The 27555-nt window shown below is 45.7% G+C and overlaps 3 protein-coding genes and 1 non-coding gene across 7 annotated transcripts in view; 2 read left to right on the top strand and 2 right to left on the bottom strand.

Annotated features, from left to right (window-relative positions):
• Positions 1-93, bottom strand: part of kctd17 (potassium channel tetramerization domain containing 17) — a 27860-nt gene extending 27767 nt beyond the window's left edge. Inside the window, exon 1 of the mRNA XM_056297591.1 lies at positions 1-93. This exon is cut by the window's left edge and continues 341 nt beyond it. Within this exon, the coding sequence (XP_056153566.1) occupies positions 1-37 (37 nt within the window). The 5' untranslated portion in view covers positions 38-93.
• Positions 94-5131: 5038 nt separating this feature from the next.
• trnar-ccu (transfer RNA arginine (anticodon CCU)) lies at positions 5132-5204 on the bottom strand. The gene has a single exon. It is a non-coding gene; the product is annotated as a tRNA-Arg (tRNA).
• Positions 5205-7548: 2344 nt separating this feature from the next.
• cby1 (chibby homolog 1 (Drosophila)) lies at positions 7549-15933 on the top strand. 4 transcript variants are annotated; one of them, XM_056297465.1, is made up of 5 exons: positions 7549-7898; positions 9231-9332; positions 9568-9673; positions 11349-11461; positions 15337-15933. In XM_056297465.1, the coding sequence occupies exons 2-5, from the start codon at positions 9255-9257 to the stop codon at positions 15415-15417; spliced, it is 378 nt and encodes a 125-aa protein (XP_056153440.1). In that variant the 5' UTR covers positions 7549-7898; positions 9231-9254; the 3' UTR covers positions 15418-15933. The 4 variants fall into 4 exon arrangements, with proteins under 4 accessions (XP_056153440.1, XP_056153437.1, XP_056153438.1 ...); XM_056297462.1 differs by having other exon boundaries at positions 7549-8063; XM_056297463.1 differs by having other exon boundaries at positions 7550-7983.
• Positions 15934-17567: 1634 nt separating this feature from the next.
• pdap1a (pdgfa associated protein 1a) lies at positions 17568-23116 on the top strand. The gene is made up of 6 exons (XM_056297273.1): positions 17568-17746; positions 18314-18396; positions 18511-18582; positions 19542-19666; positions 19942-20093; positions 21516-23116. The coding sequence occupies exons 1-6, from the start codon at positions 17734-17736 to the stop codon at positions 21548-21550; spliced, it is 480 nt and encodes a 159-aa protein (XP_056153248.1). The 5' UTR covers positions 17568-17733; the 3' UTR covers positions 21551-23116.
• The last annotated feature ends 4439 nt before the right edge of the window (positions 23117-27555 follow it).

Genomic DNA, 27555 nt, shown 5'->3' with positions numbered 1-27555 from the left:
CCGGTAGCGTCCGTGTCCGCTGATCGTCCGTGGCCATCGGGGAAACCGCGTCGGAGCACCAGCGCCGGGGAAAGGAGACTAACACAGCCCGGGTCCGCAGCTCCCCCCCTCGGTTCGCCGACACGACGACGCTCCGCCCCCCCCCCGCCCCGCCCCGCCCCAACCGAGACCAACCTCCGCTACTGGATCTTGTAGTCTTTTGGGGGGGAGGGGGGTTGTGAACTCTAGTAGTTTTCTGAACCACGGTGCGGACAGTACTCACCAGCGGACCACACTGGTACTGCTGCTTAATGGTTTTCTAACAGAAGACACACAGCATACATATGTTACCAGGGTTCCTAATTACCCTGTCACTCATTTATTCATCACAATGTACAAAGCGTGACCATTTATTTATTGTTGTAGTCGAGTCACTAAACCTCGAGTCCGAGTCGAGTCTCGAGTCCCCAGTGTTCGAATCCGAGTCCCCAAAGAGTCCGAGTCGAGTCTGAGTCAAGTCCCCATTACCCGAGTCCCAGTCGAGTCTCGAGTCCCCATTGTCCGAGTCCGATCCCCAAAGAGTCCGAGTCGAGTCTCGAGTCCCCAGTGTTCGAGTCCGAGTCGATCCCCAAAGAGTCCGAGTCGAGTCTGAGTCAAGTTCCCATTACCCGAGTCCGAGTCTCGAGTCATCAGTGTTCGAGTCCGAGTCCGATCCCCAAAGAGTCCGAGTCGAGTCTCGAATCCCCAGTGTTCGAGTCCGAGTCCCCAAATAAGAGTCCGAGTCGAGTCTGAGCCAAGTCCCCATTACCCGAGTCCGAGTCGAGTCTCGAGTCCCCAGTGTTCGAGTCCGAGCCCGATCTCCAAAGAAGAGTCCGAGTCGAGTCTCGAGTCCCCAGTGTTCGAGTCCGAGTCCGATCCCCAAAGAAGAGTCCGAATCGAGTCTCGAGTCCCCAGTGTTCGAGTCCGAGTCCCCAAAAAAGAGTCTGAGTCGAGTCTCGAGTCCCCAGTGTTCGAGTCCGAGCCCGATCTCCAAAGAAGAGTCCGATTCGAGTCTCGAGTCCCCAGTGTTCGAGTCCGAGTCAGAGTCCCCAAAAAAGAGTCCGAGTCGAGTCTGAGTCAAGTCCCCATTACCCGAGTCCGAGTCATCAAGGTTGAGTCTTAGTCGAGTTCTAAGATGGGCTCCAGAGCGCCACTCTGGCACCGTATAAAAGGTGACAAACAAATAACAAAGGTCTGCGTGAAACAAAGTAACACAGCCGTCGCCACTTCAAAGGCAGCTCATTTACTTTGTGACACGAGAGCCAAACAACAAATGCTATAACAAAACCAAACAAGTCGTTATCGATTAACGAGTCCGAGTCCTCATCTCCAACTTCCGAGTCCGAATGCAGTCGATGCTCGAGTCCGAGTCATCATTGCTCAAGTCCAAGTCGAGTCACGAGTCCTGAAAATCAAGACTCGAGTCCGAGTCCGAGTCCTGGACTCGAGTTCTACACTAATTTAATAGTATGATAACATGGCATAAGAGTATCAGCAAAGTACATTTAGTACATGTCTATTAGTAATATACTCGGGTGAAAGTATTGTAGTATGGTGGCGCAGCGGTCTGTTCCGTTGCCTACCAACACGGGGTCGCCGGTTCGAATCCCCGTGTTACCTCCGCCTTGGTCGGGCGTCCCTACAGACACAATGCGCCGTGTCTGCGTGTGGGAAGCCGGGTGTGGATGGGAATGTGTCCTGGTCGCTGCACTAGCGCCTCCTCTGGTCGGTCGGGGCGCCTGTTCAGCGGGGAGGGGGAACTGGGGGGGGGGGGAATAGCGTGATCCTCCCACGCGCTACGTCCCCCTGGTGAAACTCCTCGCTGTCAGGTGAAAAGAAGCGGCTGGCGACTCCACGTGTATGGGAGGAGGCGCGTGGTAGTCTGCAGCCCTCCCCCTGTCAGCAGAGGGGGCGGAGCAGAGACCGGAAGAGCGGGGTAATTAGCCGGATACAACTGGGGAGAAAAACCAAAACAAGATTCAGTTTATCAGCGGAGGAAACACGCTGCGGCGATGACGTAACCGTCTGTCTGAATGGAAGAGTAGAAATAAACATTCAGCGCCTCCCGGTTCACAAATGCCTTCCTTCACCACCTCCTCGGGACCAGCGAGGAGCCGAGGGAGGTGCTCCTGCACTGCTGCAGCCAGTGTAAGTATGGACAGTGTAAGTATGAGAATCGTGTTGGGGGATCTTCGCTCAGTGTGAAGGTGGAAATGAGGCTTTTTAATTTTCAGTGAAAAAACATCCCCTCGTTATTGCTGCTCAGAGACGAGCCATTGAGCTCCTCACACAGGTCTGCGTCTCCTAACTCAGGTCTGCAGCTCCTCACACAGGTCTGCGTCTCCTCACACAGGTCTGCAGCTCCTCACACAGGTCTGTATCTCCTCACACAGGTCTGCAGCTCCTCACACAGGTCTGAAGCTCCTCACACAGGTCTGAAGCTCCTCACACAGGTCTGCAGCTCCTCACACAGGTCTGTATCTCCTCACACAGGTCTGCAGCTCCTCACACAGGTCTGAAGCTCCTCACACAGGTCTGAAGCTCCTCACACAGGTCTGCAGCTCCTCACACAGGTCTGTATCTCCTCACACAGGTCTGCAGCTCCTCACACAGGTCTGCAGCTCCTCACACAGGTCTGTATCTCCTCACACAGGTCTGCAGCTCCTCACACAGGTCTGTATCTCCTCACACAGGTCTGCAGCTCCTCACACAGGTCTGCAGCTCCTCACACAGGTCTGCATCTCCTCATCGGCACCAGCTGAGCGTCTCTTCTCCTTTGCAGGCATACTCTTTTTTTTTTGGTTGTTGTTGTCGCTGGCATGGGGGGAAGGCGGGTGCTTCTCTTCCTCTTCTACTATTTTGTACGGCGTCCTACTCTGCTGTCATGGCACTGTTATGTGTCTTTTGCAAAGTTGGAGATCTCAGAAATGTGCCTCTGCCAGATACCCAGTCTTACTGTCTTCCGGAAGAACCCGTGTATCACTGTTCACCTCCCCCAGCTGCGTTTCAACTGGCTCGTCACTCAGTCAGCGGTCGCTTTGACTTGACAGAACCCACCCAGCAGGGGGCGCCCGGTGGTTCACCTGGTAGAGCGCGGTAAGGCAGAGTCCTTACCGCAGCGGGCTGGGTGGGTTCCAATCCGGCCCGGGCCCTTTGCTTTGCTGCATGTCAAACCCCCCCCCCCCTCCTGCTTTTCCAGTCTCTCTGGACTCTCACTATCGAATAAAGGTGAAAAAAAAATCTTAAAAACAGGAAGCCACCCAGCACGCGCAGCCTCCCACATGTCCCGATTGGCCACTTCAAATCTGCGAGGCGGGAAATTAGCAGAGCTCCTCTTTTCAATGTAGGGGGGTGAAGGTCAGACCCATACTGAGGCTACTGACTGCCTAAAATGTGCTATAAGTGTGTACAGAATGCATTTTTGTATTTTCAAATGACAAATTGTATTTATTTCTTAATTCCCCCCCAATTATACTGGGCCAATTACCCAACTTCCCGAGCTGTCCCGGTCGCTGCTCCACCCAAATTACAAAATACAAATTATAATTAAAATTGAAATAAATGAATACATATAATAATAATAATATAATATATAATGATAAATTAAATTAAGTATTTTATTTTGATACATTTGATGAGCAAGTATTTGTCATTTGTAACAAGGTGCTTTTTCATGTATTTGCGTCCATGTCTGGTACTAATATCTTAGTGTTATGTTCTGAATTATTATATTATTTGTACAATATATCTGTATACAACTTTAGTGTAAAATTTTAACACTATTTGTAGATTAGTGTCAATGTCTACTATAATTATAATTTACATTTAAAAATGATGTCTTTATGCAAACTCAGTAACCCAGGTAAGAAAACCCCACAGTATTGAATCAGTTCATCTGGACAACTTGCTGGGATGTTTAGTTTAGTTTACTGTTTATTTGACAGGGACAAAGCACTATTTTATAACTGCGCCAGAGTTAGCTGGCAGCTAATCTGCATCTGCAGCCCCTGGGCAGGCAAGCAAACAGCAGTTAACACAGAAGTAAAAACATAACGATACATAAGAAAACTATTGGACAGGCAGACGAAGAACCTCTACTACTACTACTACTACTTTCAGCTGCTCCCGTTAGGGGGCGCCACAGTGGATCATCCGTTTCCATCTCTTCCTGTCCTCTGCATCTTCCTCTGTCTCACCAGCCACCTGCATGTCCTCCCTCACCACATCCATAAACCTCCTCTTTGGCCCTCCTCTTCTCCTCTTCCCTGGCAGCTCCATACCCAGCATCCTTCTCCCAGTATACCCAGCATCTCTCCTCCACACATGTCCAAACCATCTCCATCTTGTCTCTCTTGCTTAGTCTCCAAACCATCCAACCTGAGCTGTCCGTCTAATATACTCGTTCCTAATCCTGTCCTCCTTCATCACTCCCAGTGAAAATCTTAGCATCTTCAACTCTGCCACCTCCAGCTCCACCTCCTGTCTTTTCGTCAGTGCCACTGTCTCCAAACCATACAACAAGGCAGACAAAGAACAATCAAGACAAAATAAAAACATGACAATACATCAGAAAACCAGCCTCAAAAATATAAGTACAATCTGATCTATTTAAAACAGTGGCTATAAATGGCAATTTGGCCTATATGACAACAACATAATGAATATGGGTTTCATCTATTCAGCAACAATAAATATAAATAGTAATCTGGCCTGAAACATCAATAAATAACAATCTGACCTAAACTATGACAACGGCTATAAAAATCAGCCTGGTCTATTCAATGGCAGGAAATATAAATGACACACCGTCTACGGTCAGGTTGCACCTGGGCTGGTTCCAGCCAGGACCCTAGGCTGCTCCTGACTAAGAAACATACAGTAACTACTCTGAATAAAAACTACAACAAAACCCCTGAGTGAAATCTAAAGTATGTGCAAAATATTAAAGCAAGGACATTTGTGCTGCAGAGATGATGTAGAACTTGTATTTATAATGTATTGGTGTGATATAGCTGCACAGTCCATTTGCCCGCCTCAAGCAGGAGACTACATACACTCTACATAAAGTGGTCCATCCCGCAACGGACGAAGAAGAAGACGACGCAAAATGTTTCACCCCAGATGGGACTCGAACCCACAATCCCTGGCTTAGGAGGCCAGTGCCTTATCCATTAGGCCACTGGGGCTAATTGCTACATTAGTAGCCCCTCAGAGTATTTATTAGCGGTATGAAGCGCAGGTGTACAACGTGCCAAGTTGTTTATTATTTGCACACGAGAAGTTGAAACGGCATTAAACAATAAGCACCGCGGGCGGATCTCCCCCCACCCCCCCACCCCCGCTGAAAACACGCCGAGACGCCGCCGCGAACAAACAGCCGTCACCATAGCGACTGGCACACGTCACACGGATGAGTCCATTGGTTCCTCTCCGTGGGGGGGGGGTGAGTTTACCGCAACTAACGATGCGGTATCATCTTTCAAATGTGGGGCCGCAAGTTGGACCACGTTTGCGTTTGCTGTTGTTTTCTCCTAGGAGGGTTTTTCTGTATTCAGATATGAATCGGAACGCAGAGGATGAAGCTGTGCAATGTTTCAGCGATGGTGTTTTTGGCGCATGCGCAGTAACAGGGATCGCGTTGCCTGGCGGAGGGGCCCGGTAACGGGAAGGGGGGGATTTCGTGCGTTATTGCGTCACTAAATCCACTTCTGAGGATTTCTGAGGTTACAAAGTAACCGTGTACATTTCCAATATCGGCGGGTTGGCGACAATTGAGAGCCCGCTCAAGGGACCGGTCTCGTGGCAAGAGGCTTTTAGTTAGTTCCCTGCTGTTGGCGGACGGTTTGTTTATATATCACAACTCATATCTATGCATATAGTTTCGTAATGTGTGTGTGTGTGTGGTGTTAGCGTGTGTGTGTGTGTGTGGGGGGGGGTGTGTGGTTTTAGTGTGTGTGTGTGTGTTAGTGTGTATGTGTGTGTGGTTTTAGTGTGTGTGTGTGTGGTGTTAGTGTGTGTGTGTGTGGTTTTAGTGTGTGTGTGTGTGTGTGTGTGTGTGGTGTTAGTGTGTGTGTGTGGTGTTAGTGTGTGTGTGTGTTAGTGTGTGTGTGTGTGTGGTGTTAGTGTGTGTGTGTGGCGTCAGTGTGTGTGTGTGGTGTTAGTGTGTGTGTGTGTTAGTGTGTGGTGTTAGTGTGTGTGTGGCGTCAGTGTGTGTGTGTGGTGTTAGTGCGTGTGTGTGTTAGTGTGTGGCGTTAGTGTGTGTGTGGCGTTAGTGTGTGTGGCGTTAGTGTGTGTAGTGTTAGTGTGTGTGGTGTTAGTGTGTGTGTGTGTGTGTTTGTGGTGTTAGTGTGTGTGTAGTGTTAGTGTGTGTGTGTGTGTGTGTGTGTGTGTGTGGTGTTAGTGCGTGTGTGCGTGGTGTTAGTGCGTGTGTGTGGAGTTAGTGTGTGTGTGTGTGGTGTTAGTGTGTGTGTGGCGTTAGTGTGTGTGTGTGTGTGTGTGTGGCGTTAGTGTAGATAGCGGGATCGAAAACTAAAGCATTAATGATCCTAATTTTTTTTGGAGGTGGTAGGTATTGTTCCAGAGAGGACCAGAAAAATAGCAGAACATTAAAATAATTATAATAATTATGCATAATTATGCAAACTATGCATTTTTCTAAAAATGGATAAAAACCACTTTTCTCGGCATTTCAGACGATTCTGAGCATTTGGGGGGAGGGAGTTGGAGTGGGGGGGTTAGGGGGAAGGATGAAGAGGAGGGAGATTTAGACGGGTGGATCACCAAACCGCTACATTGTAGCGGGGTTCTTCTAGCGTCCACTATGAAATCAACGGAACCTGTGATTACCTGCCTTGTTCCCCTACTGTGTGTTTTGGTCTATTATTGTTGTTGTTGTTACAACAATGTGTCAAGTCTCTTGCCAAGAGGTTTGGTAACCTCTAATGAATAAGAAAGTATGGGACTATGTAAAATGAAATGTTTTAAGCTATGCATCAAATGAAAACATTTACCCACAGTTGCAAGGTACATCCCCAAAAAGCTCATTTTTGAATAGTGTTTCCATGGTGGAGTTTTTCCTTGTTTTACCTTTTTATTTTATATTTTCCAAAAACATTTTTGCAGGAGAACATTGCCATCTGTAACCTAATGTGTGTAATCAGAGATAAAAGGTATCCCGTGAGAAGAACCTGAAGCAGAAATAAAGTTACAGTGTGAATGAATTAGAGGTGTTTTACTGCCCGCCGAGCCTCTAAATATCATCTTTCCCCCAAAGACAATTTGAAGAAATTACAGAAATGACGTCATGTTCGGCATTGGGGATGGGGTGCCCGGTCCTCTTCGGACCGCAAGGCCGGGACGGCAGGGGAACCGTACTGGGAGCAGAAGGAGAGGGAGCGGGGATTAAAGTCGCCGGGAAGGCACTATTCGCTTTCTTAAGTGACACGAGGTTGATGGGTAAAATGTAAGAAATAGGGTAAAATGACATGATATTACACTCTTGTACAGTAGGTGGTGGTATGCGCCAGTAAACCGAGAGAAGGGGAAGAAGAAGAAGAAGAAGGAAAAAAGACGAAGAAGAAAAAATAAAAAGAAGAAGAAGAAAAAATAAAAAGAAGAAGAAGAAAAAAGAAGACGAAGAAGAAGAAAAAAGAAGACGAAGAAGAAAAAAGAAGACGAAGAAAAAGAAGCCGAAGAAGAAGACGAAGAAGAAGAAGAAGAAGAAGAAGAAGAAGAAGAAGAAGAAGAAGAAGAAGAAAGGAAGCAGAGAGGGAGGACCGCAAGGCATACTGGGTACGGAGGCCTAGCAGGGGCATTTAGTAGTCTCTGTCCATAGACGATAATAACAACAATAATGACGACCGTGTAACGCTGTTAATAAGGTGAACGGATCGTCTGCCTACAGTCTCTCTCGGAGGTTAAGGGTCATCTCCCTGGTCAGAGTTTTGATTAATAGTCTGTATGGAGGTAAATGTATGTATATATATTTAAACGATATCGCAGCTAGCCCACCAGGGAGGCAACCATCAGTTAGGTCTTACCATCAGGTACGGTTAGTTCTCGTAGCAAGCTAGCGTTAGCATTGTGGTCATTAGCCTCGAACAGCTGAATGTCTGTTTTTTGTATGTGGCGCCGGGACTAATTTGAGCAGCTAGCTGCAGTTTTCACATCCTAGAACTCGAGGTAGAATGCAGCGTCACGTCAGTCTAACTCACATTATATCGCACATTTCTCTGTTAATGCAGTGCACTTTATAGAGAAGTAACTCAAAATTGTGTCTTCATTTTTTGATCTGAAAACTTGGTTCTTATGGTTCTGGGATGGTAGAACTGGTTGCCCTAATGGTACATTAAAAAAATAAAATAATAGATGCACCACTTCGTCAGTTTGAGAAAGAAAATATACCTTTTTTACTTAATGACTCACCCCTTCAGAATTGGCAACGTCAAATTGGGGGCACCAAAGACCACCGTCGCCATCATCTACACCCCTTTATATCCTTTATACATGGACACCACGATCACTGTCCTCTAGCGCGGTCGCCTCACAGCAAGAAGGTCCTGGGTTCGAGCCCTGGGGGGTAGTCCAACCTTGGGGGTCGTCCCGGGTTGTCCTCTGTGTGGAGGTTGCATGTTCTCCCCGTGTCTGCGTGGGTTTCCTCCCACAGTCCAAAGACATGTAGGTCAGGTGAATCGGCCGTACTAAATTGTCCCGAGGGATGAGTGTGTGTGTGTGTGTGTGTGTGTGTGTGTGTGTGTGTGTGTGTGTGTGTGTGTTTGTGTGTGTGTGTGTGTGTGTGTGTGTGTGTCTCGGCCCTGTGTGATGGTCTGGTGTCTCCCCGCCTGCTGCCCAATGACTGCTGGGATAGGCTCCAGCATCCCCACGACCCTGAGAGCAGGAGAAGCGGTTCAGATAATGGATGGATGTATATACGTGTCGATGCGCTTCACATGAAGTGAAAGTGCATAGATAAGAATTTAAGTATGAAAGAAGAAAACAGACAAAACTTAAATCATCTGTTTAAACAGATGTTCTTAGTAAATATAGATGTCTCTCATCTGGGGTCACCTGCCACCTCTGAATAGTTTTTTTTGTTGGAAATTAAATCTCCTTTTCAGTGACTCTTAACTTAATTTTGTTTAGTTTGGATTCAAACCCTCTGATAGCTGTGGTGGGCCTTGAATCCTCAAAGTGTCTTCTCTTTTGCTTTTCAGACATTTAAAAATACTCTGTCAAAGATGCCACTTTTTGGAAACACCTTTAGTCCGAAAAAGACACCTCCCCGAAAATCTGCTTCTCTGTCCAATCTTCACACGGTGAGTATAAAGAGCCTTCAATTCGTTTACTGTATCCCCAACCACCAACTCTAGTCTGTAAAAGATTCATCAAGGAAGAATCGATGTGTTAAACCTTTCCATCATCCTCATTCTTTGTGATCAGATGGCAGATTTAAGATTCTCTTGAACCAGAGATATTAATTTCCCTTCTGGTCTGTTACCAGTATTAAATGTGCTTACATTTTTCTTTATTATTACGTCCTTCTGGCTGTAGTTGGATCGTTCAACAAGGGAAATAGAATTGGGCCTTGAACATGGAGCTCCTGTGATGAACATTGGGGGCCAGAGCCTGAAGTTTGAAGATGGACATTGGCTATCAGGTTATGAACAGCCTGAATACTGAGCTGTCTTCTTCTTCTTTCGGCTGCTCCCATTAGGGGCTGCCACAGTGGATCATCCGTTTCCACCTCTTCCTGTCCTCTGCATCTTCCTCTGTCATGCCAACCACCTGCATGTTCTCCGTCACCACATCCATAAATCTCCTCTTTTCCTCTTGCCTGGCAGCTCCATATTCAGCATCCTTCTTCCAATATACCCAGCATCTCTCCTCCGCACATGTCCAAACCATCTCAATCTCACTTCTCTTGCTTTGTGTCCAAACTGTCCTATTTTTGTCACTCCAAACGAAAATCTTAGCGTCTTCAACTCTGCTACCTCCAGCTCCACCTCCTGTCTTTTCGTCAGTATCACAGTCTCAAAACCATATAACATAGCTGTTCTCACTACCATCTTGTAAACCTTCCCTTTAACTCTTGCTGGTACCCTTCTGTTGCAAATCACTCCTGACACTCTTCTCCACCCACTCCACCCTGCCTGCACTCTCTTCTTCACCTCTCCCCCACACTCTCTGTTACTTTGAACAGTTGACCCCAAGTATTTAAACTCATAATCGTTCATCACCACTACTCCTTGCATCCTCACCATTCCACTGTCCTCCCTCTCATTCACGCATATGTATTCTGTCTTTCTCCTACCGGCTTTCATTCCTCTTCTCTCCAGTGCATACCTCCACCTCTCCAGGCTCTCCTCAACCTGCTCCCTACTCTCACTACAGATCACAAAGTCATCTGCAAACATCATAGTCCACGGAGACTCTGCCTGATCTCGTCCGTCAACCTGTCCATCACCACTGCAAACAAAAAAGGGCTCAGAGCTGATCCTTTAATCTCACCTCCACCTTAAATCCATCTGTCACTCCTACTGCACACCTCACCGCTGTCACGCTGTCCTCATACATATCCTGCACCACTCTCACATACTTCTCTGCCACTCCCAACTTCCTCATACAATACCACACCTCCTCTCTTAGCACCCCATCATATGCTTTCTCTAAATCTACAGAGACACAATGTAACTCCTTCTGGCCTTCTCAATACTTCTCTATCAACACTCAAAGCAAACATCACATTTGTGGTGCTCTTTCGTGGCATGAAACCATACTGCTGCTCGCTGATCATCATCTCTCCTCTTAACCTAGCTTCCACTACTCTTTCCCATATCTTCATGCTGTGGCTGATCAACTTTATACCTCTGTAGTTGCTACAGTTCTGCACATCACCCTTATTCTTGAAAATTGGTACCAGTATGCTTCTTCTCCACTCCTCAGGCATCCTCTCACTTTCCAAGATTGTGTTAAACAATTAAGTTAAAAACTCCACTGCCATCTCTCCTAAACATCGCCATGCTTCCACAGTGTAACAGAGAAATACTTTGGGCTTGCACATTTTCCTCCTCTGGGCTGCCATAAACAGAGCAAGTAGGAGATCTGCAATAACTCATGATAGTGATGCTATTTCTTTTTTCTCCAGTATATTAATTTTGTTCTATTTCATTCATACATAAATATGAGCTACTCTATGCTGCACCTGTTCCCTCAGGGCTCGTTTGTGTCATCTCATTTTAGCCTATGTTGTCTTAACCACCGTATCAAAAATGTGACATCATGGCCACCACAACACTCATGGCATCTTTCTTCTTGCTCTTTGATGTACTCAGAAAATGGGGGGAATGTGTCGAGTAAGGAAGTGCAGAGGTGGAAGAAGAGAAATCTGCAGCTGGAGGAGGAAAATAACCTTTTGAAACTGAAGATTGACCTCTTGTTGGACATGGTGAGGCTGTCTTACCTTTTAAGCTGATCTTATGTTGTAAGATATGTATGTCAAGAGTCTCAAGCTGCTCTGAATTACAAGCATCTCACGTTGTGCGTGTGTTGCATGGAGCGCTGTCTTGTCTCAAATGAGGACATGTCAGAGGCACACTGTGCACTTAGCTGATCACAACTGGTATGTCACAGTCCATTCTCTCACAAGTACTGTCTATGAAGCTGTTTATACCTGGCATTAACATGTGTCCTGGGCGATCTGATCACAAGTGGACAGGTCGAAGTACACCAGTTCACACCTGCCATTAGAATGCGTCTCCACATGCATCTCGAGTGACCACTTGTGATCGGATCTCACTTCCCCGCTCTATTTGCAGATAAACACGTACATCACTGTGGTAGGGGTGTGGTTGAGCCTCGGCTGCAAGCAGAGACAGGCAGCGTGACTTGCGGGAGAGCAGTGCACCGGCCCGTATGAGTGAACAAATGAAAGACATTCGGGGTTCCTACGCAGTATGGAAAAGTATGGAATTTGATTTTAGTGATTTCCAGGTCTGGCTCAGTATGGAAAAAAGAAAAGAGAGTATGGAAAAATATTTGTGTTTCCAGACTATTGCCCCTACTCTGTTTCCTAAAATCTAAAATTCAGAATTTCTAAAAATAAATTGATGGTACAAGCAGAGTGTTTTCCATGGCATTTGGAGCAGACAGCCAAAATGTTTACCGCTGTGTGAGACCGCGCAGGCCAGAGTGAGCTTGATGTCATCGAAAACAAGGCAAGAAGTATGGCGTGTGACTGAAGGAACACTCCTACGCGGAGCTGCCTCTACGCCTGTATGTCACAGCCTGCAGAACAGCCCCGCCCCAAGTGCCTCATATCCGCACCAAACACGGACATTAGCCACCAAATTAGTTTGAAAGAAAATTCGGCAGTAGCTTTGAATTGCGTATGTACTGTACATATCTACTGTACATGTCTACTGTACATATCTACTGCAATATATATTGTACATATCTACTGTACAAATATATTGTACATATCTACTGTACATATCTGCTGTACACAGCATCACAAATAACCACATGTCCAGCTTGTCTGAACATTTATGAGTTGTGCAGTGATGCAGTTATCAGAAAAGTAAACGGACTATCTTTTCTGCGTAAGGAAACCGTACGGCTGTGTTCATCGTCGTTTCCATGGACACGGTGAATAAAGAAGGCTGCACAGATGCCATGAATATTAAATTGTTTTACTTTTTTCAACTCATTTTCAGTTCTTATTTATAAGAGAGACTAAAACATATGGGGGAACAATAATGTAATATTATTTATTGAATAAGTTAAGGGAAAATAATACGGGTATAGGTAGCACCGGTTAGTCTACTTCCTCTTTGGGCAGATGATTGACAGTTGAACATCGTCCACCTCCCTGCATAGGAGTGTGGACTGAACGGCCACAATGGGTAAATGTAAGTTTTCCAGGGGCTTGCTTGACGATCCCAAGCATAAAGCCCAGTTGGCCGAGTCGGAAAGATCTACCGAGAAGTCTGGGAATCGGAGTCTGGAAAAGTATGGAATTTTGAAATAGAAAATGTGTAGGAACCCTGGACATCATTAAATAAAGCCTGTGTTAATTGCTAAAACCATATCTGCCTTCATCTCGAACCCTCGCTGTGGCACATGTCACAGTCATGTAAATATACACGTAAACACGCACAGTAACACAAGGAGAGTGGCATCGACGCGACGGGCGTTCAACCAGGTGAGATGTCCTCGCTCACTCGAGCCTCATTTTAACACACCGTCACTTAGTATGATGTAATTCACATCTAAGTATTACTGTCAAATTATGTTGTCATACAAAATTTGAAGTGGTCTGAAAGAAATACTATAAATATCCCAGCTGCGCTTCTTTTCTTTCATTTCCATTCCACTTGGTTGTGAAGCAGAAGAGGTTTTAAAAAGTGCTGTGTGTTTAGATAAACGTTATTCCTCTGATGATGATGTGGATCTGTCTGAACGCCTGCAGACCCCTGGCCTGGCATATTGTGTTTAAGAAAGAGTCTGTGTGTAAATGGTTCCACGTTGTTACTCTGGCAGTCTGATGAGGAACGTTAACTGAGTGACTCGGGAGCGTCGGCTCCGACTGCTCGCCTTATTTCATTCTGAGCTCAGAATACACAGCAGAAGCTGAAACTCATTCTTAAAGCTCATTATGTGGGAACATGTAAATGTCTGAACGCGAGAGTTTGTAGTTCTCAACCCGAACCCCGTCGGGTTCGACCCTATCGCGTCGATTGAGGCTCAGATTATTTACTTATTCCAGCGGGTTTGAGCGGGTCGGGCTCTGCAGCGCGGTGGATAAAAGAACTTGAATGTGCGAGCGGGCGGGGCCTCTGCCACAGTCGTGGGTCTGGTGTGTGTCAGAAATTACAGATGAGGCAAACAAAGAAACATTAAAGTAAACGCAGTGGAGGGCGTCCGGGTAGCGTGGCGGTCTATTCCGTTGCCTACCAACACGGGGATCGCCGGTTCAAATCCCGGTATTACCTCCGGCTTGGTCAGGCGTCCCTACAGACACAATTGGCCGTGTCTGCGGGTGGGAAGCTGGATGTGGGTATGTGTCCTGGTCGCTGCGCTAGCGCCTCCTCTGGTTGGTCGGGGCACCTTGTTTGGGGAGGAGGAGGAACTGGGGGCAATAGCGTGATCCTCCCACGTGCTACGTCCCCCTGGTGAAACGCCTCACTGTCAGGTGAAAAGAAGCGGCTGGCGACTCCACATGTATGGGAGGAGGCATGTGGTAGTCTGCAGCCCTCCCCGGATCATCAGAGGGGGTGGAGCAGCAACCAGGACGGCTCGGAAGTGTGGGGTAATTGGCCAAGTGCAATTGGGGAGAAAATGGGGCAAAAATCCCCAAAAAAAAGGAAACCCAGTGGAGGCTTTGGTGGTTGACTAGGCAGTCCTTCAATGTGGCCTGGGACACATGTGCAGTTGTGCTTTAATGCGTCCCAGGCCACCTCCGAATGTGGCCTGAGAGACTGGATCTCAAGATGCATTGAGGATATATTGGGTGAAGTCACACCTGTACTTACAGCTGTCCACTTGTAATGGGATTGCCCAAGTCTCATGTTAATGCCAGGTGTAAACAGCCGCTGTCTGACTTCATCAGTGAATTCAGTCTCTCGTTGGTTGGTGCATTTTATCAGGGCAAGTTCAGGTTTTGCAGTCTGTTTTGAGTAGTTTCATTGCATCATGGTTTCATATAGCCACTGCAGGACGTGGTCTTGATTCCAACATCCTGGCATAAATGACAAGACGCATGCCAACAGGGGCTGTTGCACAGTCCTGAAAATATGTCCGTCCTTAACATATCCAACCCTAACCTGCTTTGGCTGGAATGCCATAAGGTCACTTTCAGATGCATGTTCTCCTACGTCATCTGAATCCACTTAGTAACCAGAAACCATCGTAGTGTTAAGAAGGAAAAGGGAGTTGTCTTGGGCCAAATGTCCCAAAAGGGGGTCTGCAGTTCTGAAGAGGTCCTCGAAGTGGTTCCTGAGTTGCCCCAGCAAAATTAGGTTCAGTGCAATTCCACTGTTATTTCACTGATCTTGCACCGTGAGTATTTGTGTAGGAATGGCTTTTCTAGTGTGCGATTTTAACTTCCTCAGTCCACACTTTGAGTTTAGACAGTTAATGCAGTTCACTAAATTGTAACTACTTCAAAAAAAGATGTTCTCAGTTGGGAGTCCCGGGGTGAAAATGTGGGATGTGGTCTAATGTACATCCATGGAGGGGTCTTAGACCTAAAGAACACTGAGAATAGGGTATCACAGAGTACAAATAACAGACATTAAACTTGTTTTTTCTTCATTTGTGCAGCTGTCAGAGACAACGGCAGAGTCCCACCTGATGGAGAGAGAGCTGGAGGAGTTGAAGAATCACCATCGGAGGAAAAAATAAGGGATTTGATCTGACCTGGGCTCTGAATTGATGTTATCTAATATCTTGGAAAGGTTCTCTGTCTGCATCTGTTGGTGCGTTTATCTGTTATCAGAGTGGAGGTTCTGAGATTCTGTTCTGAGATGAGTTTTATCCCTCTTTGTTGACAAATGGAAAGATGTAAGATGAAGAGGATTCATGTGACTCTTGATCTTAATCTACTTCATGGGATTAATTACAGGTCATTGTCCTGTGTCCGTTCATTTAAAATAGGACAGGCAAGTAGAACAGTATTTAGTAGAGTTTTGTATGTGCTGTAGTTTTTTAAATGATGATTTCCATGATCTGATACAGGTGAATGTACGAGTTTAACACGAAACTGTTTCTGAGAAAAGGGCAATGCAAAGCCCCTGCAGATGATTTGTGAAATGTCTTGATTATTTTTCTACTGTTTGGTACAACAAGTTTCAAAAGCCTATTGCATCTTAAATACATGCGTCATATTTATTTTCTACCTTTAATAAAATGTCAAAGCCATCGTAACGGTGTTGTTTTACACTCATATGAACCTGACTGGCTCCCACCATGTAACAGAATCCACCGTGGCTGAGCAGAGCCTCTGCAGCTGTTTAAAGCCGTTCAGGGTGATAAAGGTGGTTTTTCACATGAGGATAGTATCATAAAACTCAAGGTGTCCTGTAACATTAATGCTTGGATTCTGTAGCCAATGTGATTTGTCCAAAGTTTGCTAGGACTCCAGTGATGATTACTATTTGCACTTCTGGTCCTCCAAAGACCACTATTTTTAAAGTTTATATATAATATTGGTAAAGTAATATAATGGTATGCCATAATCCTATCAGTAAATTATTAGTAGTATAGTAGTATAGGCTCGCCACCCAGAATAAACTCTACACTTAAAATAGTAGTTTATTGGTAGTAGCACATGAGTAGTGCAATATTATGAAATAAAAGTATAATGGGTTAGTATATTTGTACACATACTGTTCACATTTAATAATTATATCTACTACTGTTTCTTCTGGCTGCTCCCGTTAGGGGGCGCCACAGCGGATCATCCGTTTCCATCTCTTCCTCTGCATCTTCCTCTGTCACACCAGCCACCTGCATGCCCTCCCTCACCACATCCATAAACCTCCTCTTTGGCCTTCCTCTTCTCCTCTTCCCTGGCAGCTCCATATTCAGCATCCTTCTCCCAATATACCCAGCATCTCTCCTCCACACATGTCCAAACCATCTCAATCTTGCCTCTCTTGCTTTGTCTCCAAACTATCCAACCCGAGCAGTCCCTCTAATATACTCGTTCCTAATCCTGTCCTTCTTCGTCACTCCCAGTGAACATTTTAGCATCTTCATCTCTGCCACCTCCAGCTCCGCCCCCCTTCTTTTCATCAGTGCCACTGTCTCCAAACCATACAACATAGTTGGTCTCACTACCATCTTGTAAACCTCCCCTTTAACTCTTGCTGGTACCCTTCTGTCTAAATGTACAGACAATGTAACTCCTGACCTTCTGTGCTTCTCCATCAACACTCAAAGCAAACATCACATCTGTGGTGCTCTTTCATGGTATGAAACCATACTGCTGCTCGCTGATCATCACCTCTCCTCTTAACCTAGCTTCCACTACTCTTTCCCATATCTTCATGCTGTGGCTGATCAACTTTATACCTCTGTAGTTGTTACAGTTCTGCACATCACCCTTGTTCTTGAAAATCAGTACCAGTATGCTTCTTCTCCACTCCTCAGGCATCCTCTCACTTTCCAAGATTGTGTTAAACAATTTAGTTAAAAACTCCACTGCCATGTCTCCTAAACACCTCCATGCCTCCACAGGTATGTCAAATAATTGTGATTTAATATAGTCAGATAATTTATTACCATATTTTGTTCATGTAGTTAGAACTGGCATTATAATACACGAAGTTACCTTTTGGGAAAAAAAATCTATAAAGACTGACGAGACCTCTTCACCACAGGAAGTGACGTCATCTTCCTTTTTTTTATCTCGGCTGGCTGAGTGGGCTGAGTGTTCGGGTCTGTCAACAGCTCCGTGTAGCGATTGGTTTACGTCAGTGTCACTCTCTGAGAGCCCGCCTCACACCGCTGACGAATCTACCGAGCGCAGCGGTAGAAGAAGAAGAAAAAGAAGCAGAAGAAGAAGAAGCGCTGTAGTGGTGGCAGCGAGAGAGACGCTCCAAACCCGGCCTATCTTGTCCGAAGGACGCCGCCAAGTCGTTTGGATCAGCAGAGGAACGGTTCAGTTAGTCACAGATAAACATCCAGTCGCCGGCTGTGGGAGCTTTTCGTGTAGACATGCCAAGAGGGGGTGAGTATAAGCCACCGATGTATTTGAAAGTGTTGCTAACTTGCTGGTTAGCAGGCTAAACGGCAAGCTAGCAGTTAGCCATAGCAACGCCCGATGTTTTACTGTGGTTGCCGCTAAGCTAACGGCCGCTCTCAAGTTAACCGGCTTGATGAATGTTTAAGCGAGCTGACAAACTAGGTGTTGCTGTGTCGTCACAAGTGTGAACTCGACAACTAATCCGTCGGCCAGCTTTAAAGATGTGTTGGGTAGACGCAGGCGGAGTATCTTGATGGTCTGAAAGTTAAAACCGGTGTATGGCTTGCTAGAAACGGCACCATGTGCACGGCAGAGACCCCCGTCCTATCAGCTTCAGCCCTGTCCTCACAGGAATGTGTCACGTCTGAATCGACGCTACAGCCAGAAAACACTCCCAAGGATTGAACTTTTAGCAGAATTCCCTTGGTGGGCTATTGCTCGTAACATTTTCCCCCCAAACAAGGTCAAATGTGAAGTTGAGTCGAGATGCACCGCAGCAAACGTCATGTGTGACTCATCGACCACATCACTGTCTGTCCGGTTGTGTTTTAGGGAAAAAGGGCCACAAAGGCCGAGGGAAGCAGTTCAGCAACCCCGAGGAGATCGACAGGCAGATGAGAGCCCAGAAAGAGATGGTGAGTATCAGAATCGGAATACTTTATTCATCCCCGAGGTGAAAACAAGGCCATGGATCAAAGTGAAAAGGTTGGTTTCAAACATGGTTGTAAGTTAATGTGTGTGTTTACCAGGAGGAGAATGGAGGTGCAGAGAAGGAGAACTCGGACTCTGAGGAGGAGAGCAGCAGTGAGGAGGAGTATGAGGTGAGGGAGAGCCACGTTGTTTCTTAAGACTTCACACAGCAAAGAGATTTGGTCAGGTTGAAGTGATATGAATGACTTCTTTGGTGTTTATCTTCTGTCAGTCCAGACTGTTCAGTGTTTTACAGTTGGCTATCATCTGCAACTAAGATTACCCCCCACATAATTGATCCATGTGTTTGGTGACGTGTAACCATGTCGGCAAAACTTGGTAAAGTATTATTACCTGTGTTGTTCCAGAATAGGGTAATGTTTAAGAGATTGCCTCGAAGCTGTACCTCTAAATCTGTGGGCATGTGCTTTTTTGTTTTTTAAAAAAGGGCATTAACCTCATGTCTGTTGGGTTATCCCTGTCTGTTGATTTATCCCTGTGATTTACATAGCCTGAGTCTAAAATGTTTTATAAAATAATGAAGCCGAATTTTAATTCCACACAACACTACGAAGCTGTCCCCCCCCCCTTTACATGTTAGTTTTGAGTAAGATGTCATATCAAAGGGGAAAATAAATTGTTTTGAAGTAAAGCAGTTCGGCTACAGAAGCAATCTGATAAACTTGTCAGGTAATTAGAATGAAAATCAATTCAGAAAACCTGTTGAATAGACATCCCTACCAACAACATGACCATACACAAGGGGCTAAATGAAAAGGAGTTTTATTTACGAAGGGGTTTTGACAGGGAAATAAATCCCAGCTCTTTTGGTTAATATGCAAGTAAGGAGAGTTAAGTATTTGCCTTCAGGCCTTGGTAACTTTTCCTGTTTCGACCACCCAAATGGATTTTTTTTGGACCCTCCAAACAATGATTGTCGGTAAAGTGGTCTGATTGACCCACACATACGACCCACATTCGGTGAGAGTTTGGTGGCTTGCATCATATTCCCAGTCCGGATACATTATGAGATGGAATGTCAGTTTGTCCTTGTGGAATATGATCTGAGAGATTTTATTTTTGTATGTAGAGTAAGAAGAAGAGCGGCGTAGAGGGACTAATAGAGATTGAGAATCCAAACCGTGTCTCTCAGAAGGGTAAGAAGGTGACAGACCTTGACCTAGAAGAACCCAAAGAGCTGTCACGCCGAGAGAGGTGGGTTTCCTCAGAAGGATAGCTTTGTTAAGCATCTTACAAACATTCACCATAACATACATTCACAAAAACACATTGCTTTGGGGTGTTGGTACCAACTATTTGTGTAATAACCAATTATTCTGATTTGATGAAGAGAAGGCTGGGCTGATGGTGAATTCTCAACTACTTCTTTGTCTATCACTTCCTCTCCCTCTGGCCTGCTGTTTCTATTTGTCGTTCTGTTCTGTCCATCTCCTCCGTCCTCCCCGTTGCTCTCCTCTTCTCCCTATCAGAGAGGAGATTGAGAAGCAGAAGGCGAAGGAGCGCTACATGAAGCTTCACCTGGAGGGCAAGACTGAGCAGGCCCGGGCCGACCTGGCCAGGTTGGCCATCATCAAGAAACAGAGAGAGGAGGCTGCAAAGAAGAGGGAAGAGCTCAGGAAGGGTGAGAACACAAACACATACACTGATGAGCCAAAAACATGACCACCTGTGTAATATGCTGTTGGTCCTCCGTGTGCTGCCCAAATGGCCCCGACCCGCCAAGTTATGTACTCTACAAGACCCCTGAAGGTTTCCTGTGGTATCTGGCACCAAAACATTAAAAGCAGATCCTTCAAGTCCCACAAGTTGTGTGGTGGGGCCACTGTGGATCGGACTTTTCGGTCCAGCACATCCCACAGATGCTCAATCGGATTTAGATCTGGAGAGAGGCCAGGGCAACACCTTGAAACACTATCATGTTCCTCAAACCATTCCTGAGCAATGTGTGCAGTGTAGCAGGGCACATTATCCTGCTGAAAGAGGCCACTGCCATGAAGGGGGGTACCTGGTCTGCAACGATGTTTAGGTAGGTGGCACGCATAAAACCTGATGTCAACATGAATGACCAGACCCGGGGTTTCCCAGCTGAACATTGCCCAATGCATCACACTCCCCCTACCAGCTTGACATCTTCCCACAGTGCATCCTGGTGCCATCTACTTCCCCAGGCACACACTTACACAGCCATCCACGTGATTGAAAAGAAAACAGGACTCAGACCAGTTGACCTTCTTCCACTGCTCCAAGGTCCAGTTCAGACACTCGCGTGCCCATTGTAGGTGCTTTCGATGGTGGACAGGGGTCATCATGGCCACACTGACCGGTCTGCGGCTATGCAGCCCCATACGCAGCAGGGTGTGATGCACTGTGTGTTGTGACACATTCCTCCCGTAACCATCATTAACATTTTCTGTGACTCTTGCCACAGTAGACCTTCTGTTGGTTCGAATCGGATGGGATAGCCTACGTTGCCCTCGTGCATCAATTGTCCTTGGGCGCCCAACACCCTGTCATTTGTTTGTGGTTTGTCCCTCCTTGGACTGCTGTTGGTAGGTGCTCGCCACTGCTGACCGGGAGCACCCTACAAGCCTTGCCGTTTCAGAGAGGCTCTGACCCAGTCGTCTGGACGTAACAATTTTGCCCTTGTCAAAGTCACTCAGGTCTTCACTCCTGCCCGTTTCTCCTGCATCCAACACGTTGACTACGAGAACTGATTGTTCACTTACTCTACCCAGACTTTGACATGCGCCCTTGTTTGGAGATGATTGTCATTCGGTTCACTTGTGAGTGGTCATAATGTTGTGGCTCATCAGTGTCTATGTATACTCACACACACAATGATTGGATTATGTCTGAGTAAACTTCTGCTGTAGATTCACAGAAAGTGACCTGGATTATTCAGCATGTGTAAAGACATTCTGCTGTAAACTTCCGAACTCATATATCTTAGTCCGGCTCTATGCCAAATATTTAAATGGATGTTTCGTTATATTTTGCGGAACAAAATGCCTAACACCTGTTCATCTCTTCTCTTCTTCCTCAGAAAAAGATGCCGAAGAAGCCAAGGCAAAGCGCTAGTCATTCCTTTTTCCCTATTGCTATTTCTTTTCTTTTCTTTTTTTTTTTTCACTGCGTGCAACAGTCTGAGTGGAGAGGACGAGGTGGAAAAAGGGGATCTGAAGGTTAAGGAGGAGGAGAAACAGCAGGGGACCAATCCAGGGGGTGTTGGCTCAGGGCTGCCTGCGGACTCCCGTCCCTTCACAGCAAACTAAAGAGGGGTGTCAGGGTTTCCCAGGCCAAATGTTGAGGACAGGAACAAAAGGGGTAGAGCAAAGGGAGAGGAGCAGAACATTTGGGGAGCCTTTATGAGTGAAAACGGGAAAAGTGTTCTGCTCACCTCCCAGGCGCTTTGCTCTTCCTCGCTCACCAGGGGTCAAACTGTAAAGCTGCTGGACTTGTCTCATTCCATTTGTGACTTATAGTTTTTAATTTTTGTGTTTATTCATTGATTGGACTGGTATTTCAGTGACCAGGTGTCAAGACTCCCATCGGTGCTTTGCCTTGAAATCTTTGTCCTCCGTATAATCTGCTCAGGGCAGTAAACTGCTAAATTGATCCCTACATCAGAGGTAATTTCATTGACTGATTTTAAGTTGGTATGTTTTATGAGGCCTGTCAAAATTAATCTTTATTTTAAAAAGAAAAAAAATTGAATGATAGATTTAAATGTTTTCCCCGATGTAGCCCCAGGCGTTAGCTTCCCCACCAGCGGTGTCTCTGTTCCCAGGCAGACATGCCCCGGTGTGTTTGGCTCTGCTGGGCTGTTGCAGGGTCGGGTGGGCACACGACCCCACATACCTCACTGCACATCATAATTGGTGAGCTTATAAGTTATTGCAGCTGTATTGTGTGTATATTTTCCAAAATCTACTCTTTGCTAGCGTTTGATTTGACTTGTTTCTCTGCCTGTGCAGGCCCGTTTCTAAATGTCCTCTCTTGCCCTCCTCTTAAAACCTCAGTTCATCATCTAAACATCTCAGATTGTAACTATTTGCAGCACCTCTGCAACTCCAAATGGCAGGTATCGTCTGATATAATGGCTGAAAATAAATATCATGGGTGAAATTGTCCAAAAAAACAAAAAAAACAAAAACAAAAAAACTCATTTGGATACCTGGTGCCACATAGCATCAGCACAAGAAGCACGGTCTTAAACTGCCTCAGTAACCTGGGTCTGTTTCTCAAAGGGTCGCTGGTGTCTCTTCTGAAGGGACGGCGACTTCTGTTGCCTTCCAGAGTTTACACGAGACCACTTCACTGTCTTTCTCTGATGGCCTCGCCATTATGATGTGCTACGTAGAAGTTGTAATAGAATTTGAAATGTCTTGAACAGGAAAGCAATATTCTATATAATTTGGAGGTAGCTGAAAGACAGTCTTTTTTTAATACTATGTTGGGAACCACACAGTACAAGAAATCTAACCACAGTGTTTTAAACTGCATGTGACTATATATATATATATATATAAAACACTCTGGACTGAAATAAGTCAAAGTAATTCCTTTGAATTTTTTTTTTATTTCATAACTTAAATTTGTCATAAAGAAATAAATGAAGATAAATAAGTACCAGTTTTCTTTTTCATTTTTTATGTAATGATGCAGGTACTTGATTTGTTATGACAGTTTTCACCATCACGGGGCTGTTTGACCTGGTGGTGTGAGGTCCGACTCATGTGGGGCAAAATCAACTTTATTTACCAAGTAGGCCTATGCACATGAGGAATTTGACTACAGTTCACAGCAGCTTCTGGTATTTCCACATATCACTCACACAAAATAAAAAAAAAACAAATAAATGGACCAACGGGGCATTTGAGGCAAGCATGTATGCCCAACACGTATGTTACTATACAGCATTTTGTTATGGTTGAATAATCAACCTATGCATGTACCATATTGTTTATTATTATATTGCCCGTACACTCTACCATATACGATACCACGAGTTAACCCAACATGCCCATATACGATGCTCTATACTCCCCTTATATTAGAAGTCTTGGTTGAGAACCTGCCAACAGCACATATACTTTGTTGCTCCCCTTAATATCCACAAGCTCAGTTTGACCCAAAGGACATTAAGGATGTCCTGTCATGGCTGACAGAGGACGAGTTTGATAGTCAGAGCACGTTTGCGCCTTTCCACTTTGCGGTCCTGTTTCATTGGCTTAGCAGGCCGTTACTTTGCTAAATGGACCAGTTAAAACTGTCATTATTTTACCATATCTTCAAAACATGGCATGGTGGCGCAGTGGTTAGCGCGGTCGCCTCACAACACTAAGGTTCTGGGTTCGAGCCCCGGGGTAGTCCAACCTTGGGGGGTCGTCCCAGGCCGTCCTCTGTGTGGAGTTTGCATGTTCTCCCCGTGTCTGTGTGGGTTTCCTCCCACAGTCCAAAGACATGTAGGTCAGGTGAATCGGCCGTACTAAACTGCTCCTTGGTATGAGTGTGTGTGTGTGTGTGTGTGTGTGTGTGTGGTGGGGGGCCTGTGTGATGGCCTGGCGGCCTGTCCAGCGCATCTCCCCGCCTGCCGCCCAATGACTGCTGGGATAGGCTCCAGCATCCCCGTGACCCTGAGAGCAGGATAAGCAGTTCGGATAGTGAATGGATGGATGGATCTTCAAAACAGTCTAGATAAATCAAATTGTTATATGGGTTTTGATTTTTAAGCATTGCGATTTTTGATGTTGCCACTAGGCGGCGTCAGAAACGCGCGGTACAGAGCAGAGACGCTTGGGCTGTTTCAGAAGTTGTGTTCGTGTGTATGTATGGTATTCATGCGGACCCAACAAGAGTGGGAATATCTTCGTGTGATAAGTCGTCCTGTCGTTAAAATAACACATTGAACAGAATTCATAGAGCAGAGTTAAACATACACTCTAGATGAAAACTCATAAGATACAAAGGCAATTACAACCAAAACGCAATAAACACACACTAGATATACCAAAAACAAACAAATAAAAAACAACTCTTGAAGGAGTTGTTTTTAAAAGAGAGATGCTGTGAAGCTGCCAACTCCCCTCGATTAGGAGGAGACTCGGTTTGCCAAAGTCTGGAGTCCAAGACATGGGAGGCCGGCTCAGCTGAATTTCAAGAGACCCACGTTTCCCCTTTGTGCCTCGTCGCACCAGTATCGGTTCTTCATGTGCTTCTGGAACTTACACAAGCACAGAGACGCCACGTGTTTTATTCCTATAGGTTTAACTCCATTCTCATTAGGGTAACCGGTTATTTTCTTGCCCGGTGCGGGATTCGAGACTGGGTGTACTGCACCACAAGGCGACACCGCTAACCGCTCGGCTAAAGGGTCACACCTGTTAGCTAGGGGCTAACGTGTCTTATTAGTAGTTTACAGTCGTCACCCTCCCCGGAAGCTTTGTTATTCCCGCGCTCCGAAGAGACTTCTGAGGATCTGCACACTTCCGGATCCCGCCGCTGCCACCAATGTAACCGGTTATTTTCTTGCCCGGTGCGGGATTCGAACGAGGTGTACTGCACCACAAGGCGACGTCGGTAACCGCTCGGCTAAAGGGTCAGGCCCGTTAACTAGGGGGCTAACGGGTCTTATTAGTAGTTTACATTATATTTAAGCGTAAACATATGCAAACTTAGGGAAACTGATCATGTACTTTTACGTTATACTTACTCTGTGGGAGTAAATTGGCCCACTTCCAAGTGTATAGAAGCATACCGGTAGCTGTACTTAAAGTTAATTAAAGTAATACCTGTTTACCGTTGGGACTGAAATGTGCACTTTTAGTTGACCCATAGAAAATATTCAACAAGTCTGCCAGTAAAGTATACTAAGTAAAGTATACTAAGTAAAGTATACGTGTAGAAGTGTTTAGTTGTGGTTTAAAACTGGTGCGGCGAACCGGGTCGGGAGTAACATGGCGACTCTTTTTGTTTTGTAACGTGGTGACGTCTCCGAGTTGTACTGCCTACTACGTCATCACGTACAGCACGCAGCACTTAGCAGAACCGCGAAAAGCCTGGCGGAAACGTCGTGCTCTTGAGGCGTTAGAGAAGCTCCTTTTCAGTAAGTTCATTCACTCAAACGGGAAAACACTTTTGAATGACAAGTTGTGTTTGTTTCGTGTGTCATTGTCTCGATAATTTGACAGGCTTTTTAGTACTATAACACAGCACGAAGTTTGACTTGTGAGAGTTTTCCAGTGTAGAAGCTAGTCGGCTAGTCAGGTGTAGCTGACTGACTAGCTCGTCAGGTTTAGCTCGTCAGGTTTAGCTAGTCAGGTTTAGCTGACTGACTAGCTCGTCAGGTTTAGCTAGTCAGGTTTAGCTGACTGACTAGCTCGTCAGGTTTAGCTAGTTAGGTTTAGTTAGTCAAGTAGCTCGTCATGTTTAGCTGCTGACTGACTAGCTCGTCAGGTTTTGCTAGTCAGGTTTAGCTAGTCAGGTTTAGCTGACTGACTAGCTCGTCAGGTTTAGGTCGTCAGGTTTAGCTGACTGAATAGCTCGTCAGGTTTAGCTAGTCAGGTTTCGCTCGTCAGGTTTAGCTAGTCAGGTTTAGCTGCTGACTGACTAGCTAGTCAGGTTTAACTGGCTGACTAGCTCGTCAGGTTTAGGTCGTCAGGTTTAGCTGACTGACTAGCTTGTCAGGTTTAGGTCGTCAGGTTTAGCTGACTGACTAGCTTGTCAGGTTTAGGTCGTCAGGTTTAGCTGACTGAGTAGCTCGTCAGGTTTAGCTAGTCAGGTTTAGCTGACTGAGTAGCTCGTCAGGTTTAGCTAGTCAGGTTTAGCTGCTGACTGACTAGCTCGTCAGGTTTAGGTCGTCAGGTTTAGCTGACTGACTAGCTTGTCAGGTTTAGGTCGTCAGGTTTAGCTGACTGACTAGCTTGTCAGGTTTAACTGACTGACTAGCTAGTCCGCGTTTCTTTGGCCTTGTCGCTAACGCGGTCACACTGTGTGTTACAGCATTTAATAAAATGTGTTTACCACAATTGTGACCTTCTTCTTCTTTCAGCTTGTTCCCTGTTGTTCAGGGGTCACCACAGCGGATTGTACAGTTCTCTTCGGTACCCTGTGAGGGCACAATACCGATGGCGGCCGTTGTTGACCCGAGCCTCCGCTAATCCCGTATGGAGCCTCAACTGATCCGGTATGGTCGATCAGAATTAGTTCATCATACAACCAATACTGTTAACGCATCATTGTTAGGTCCTTTGTTCCAAAAAGATTTAATATTTTTTATTAAATTAAAGGACTATGTTTTCAGTTACATATGAACAAGGACATTGTTAGACAATCTTAATAAAAACGAGAATAATATAAACGTCCATCCATCCATTATCCAAACCGCTTATCCTGCTCAGGGTCACGAGGATGCTCAAGCCTATCCCAGTAGTCATATATAAACTTAGCACAAAAAGTAAGGAAATTTGTGTTTGGTAGATTATTTCTTTGTTGTAACAATGCTTCTTGCCAATAAATCTTATGTCAGGCACCTGATTGAAAGCACCTGGGGAACCAGAAGCTCAAAACAAGAGTCAATAGCAACAGCAAAATAAGCTGTTTGGCATTGGCAGAGAAGATTTGGCAAATTTTTCATGGTTGCAACCCACATACTCAGCTCTGCTGCTCATCCCACAAATGCATGTTCCTTACAAATGTGGCCCCATTTAAAAGGGAAATAAACGGGCTTTCCACCGGTATAAGATTTATTGCCAAGAAGCATTGTTACAACAAAGAAATAATCTACCAAACACAAATGTTCTTACTTTTTGTGCTAAGTATTTATATATGTGTGTGTGTGTGTGTGTGTGTGTGTGTGTGTGTGTGTGTGTGTGTCTCCATTCATTATCTTAACCACTTATCCTGCTGTCAGGGTCACAGGGATCCTGGAGCCTGTTCCAGCAGTCATTGGGCGGCAGGCGGGGAGACACCCTGGACAGGCTGCCAGGCCATCACAGGGCCCACACACACACACAGACACACACATTCATTTCTAGGGACAATTTAGTATGGCCAGTTCACCTGACCTACATGTCTTTGGACTT

Source organism: Lampris incognitus, chromosome 17 (genome assembly GCF_029633865.1).
Source record: "Lampris incognitus isolate fLamInc1 chromosome 17, fLamInc1.hap2, whole genome shotgun sequence".
In the NCBI taxonomy this organism is placed as follows: Eukaryota; Metazoa; Chordata; class Actinopteri; order Lampriformes; family Lampridae; genus Lampris; species Lampris incognitus.
This window is presented reverse-complemented; position numbering and strand designations above follow the sequence as displayed.

Coding starts and splice junctions, on each gene's coding strand:
- pdap1a (XM_056297273.1), top strand. Junction 18,397..18,510: donor TGAGAGCCCAGAAAGAGATG/GTGAGTATCAGA, acceptor TGTGTTTACCAG/GAGGAGAATGGAGGTGCAGA. Junction 18,583..19,541: donor GCAGTGAGGAGGAGTATGAG/GTGAGGGAGAGC, acceptor TTTTGTATGTAG/AGTAAGAAGAAGAGCGGCGT.
- cby1 (XM_056297462.1), top strand. CDS start 7,992: ATGTATATATATTTAAACGATATCGCAGCTAGCCCACCAGGGAGGCAA. Junction 9,333..9,567: donor CTCTGTCCAATCTTCACACG/GTGAGTATAAAG, acceptor TTCTGGCTGTAG/TTGGATCGTTCAACAAGGGA. Junction 11,462..15,336: donor TTGACCTCTTGTTGGACATG/GTGAGGCTGTCT, acceptor TCATTTGTGCAG/CTGTCAGAGACAACGGCAGA.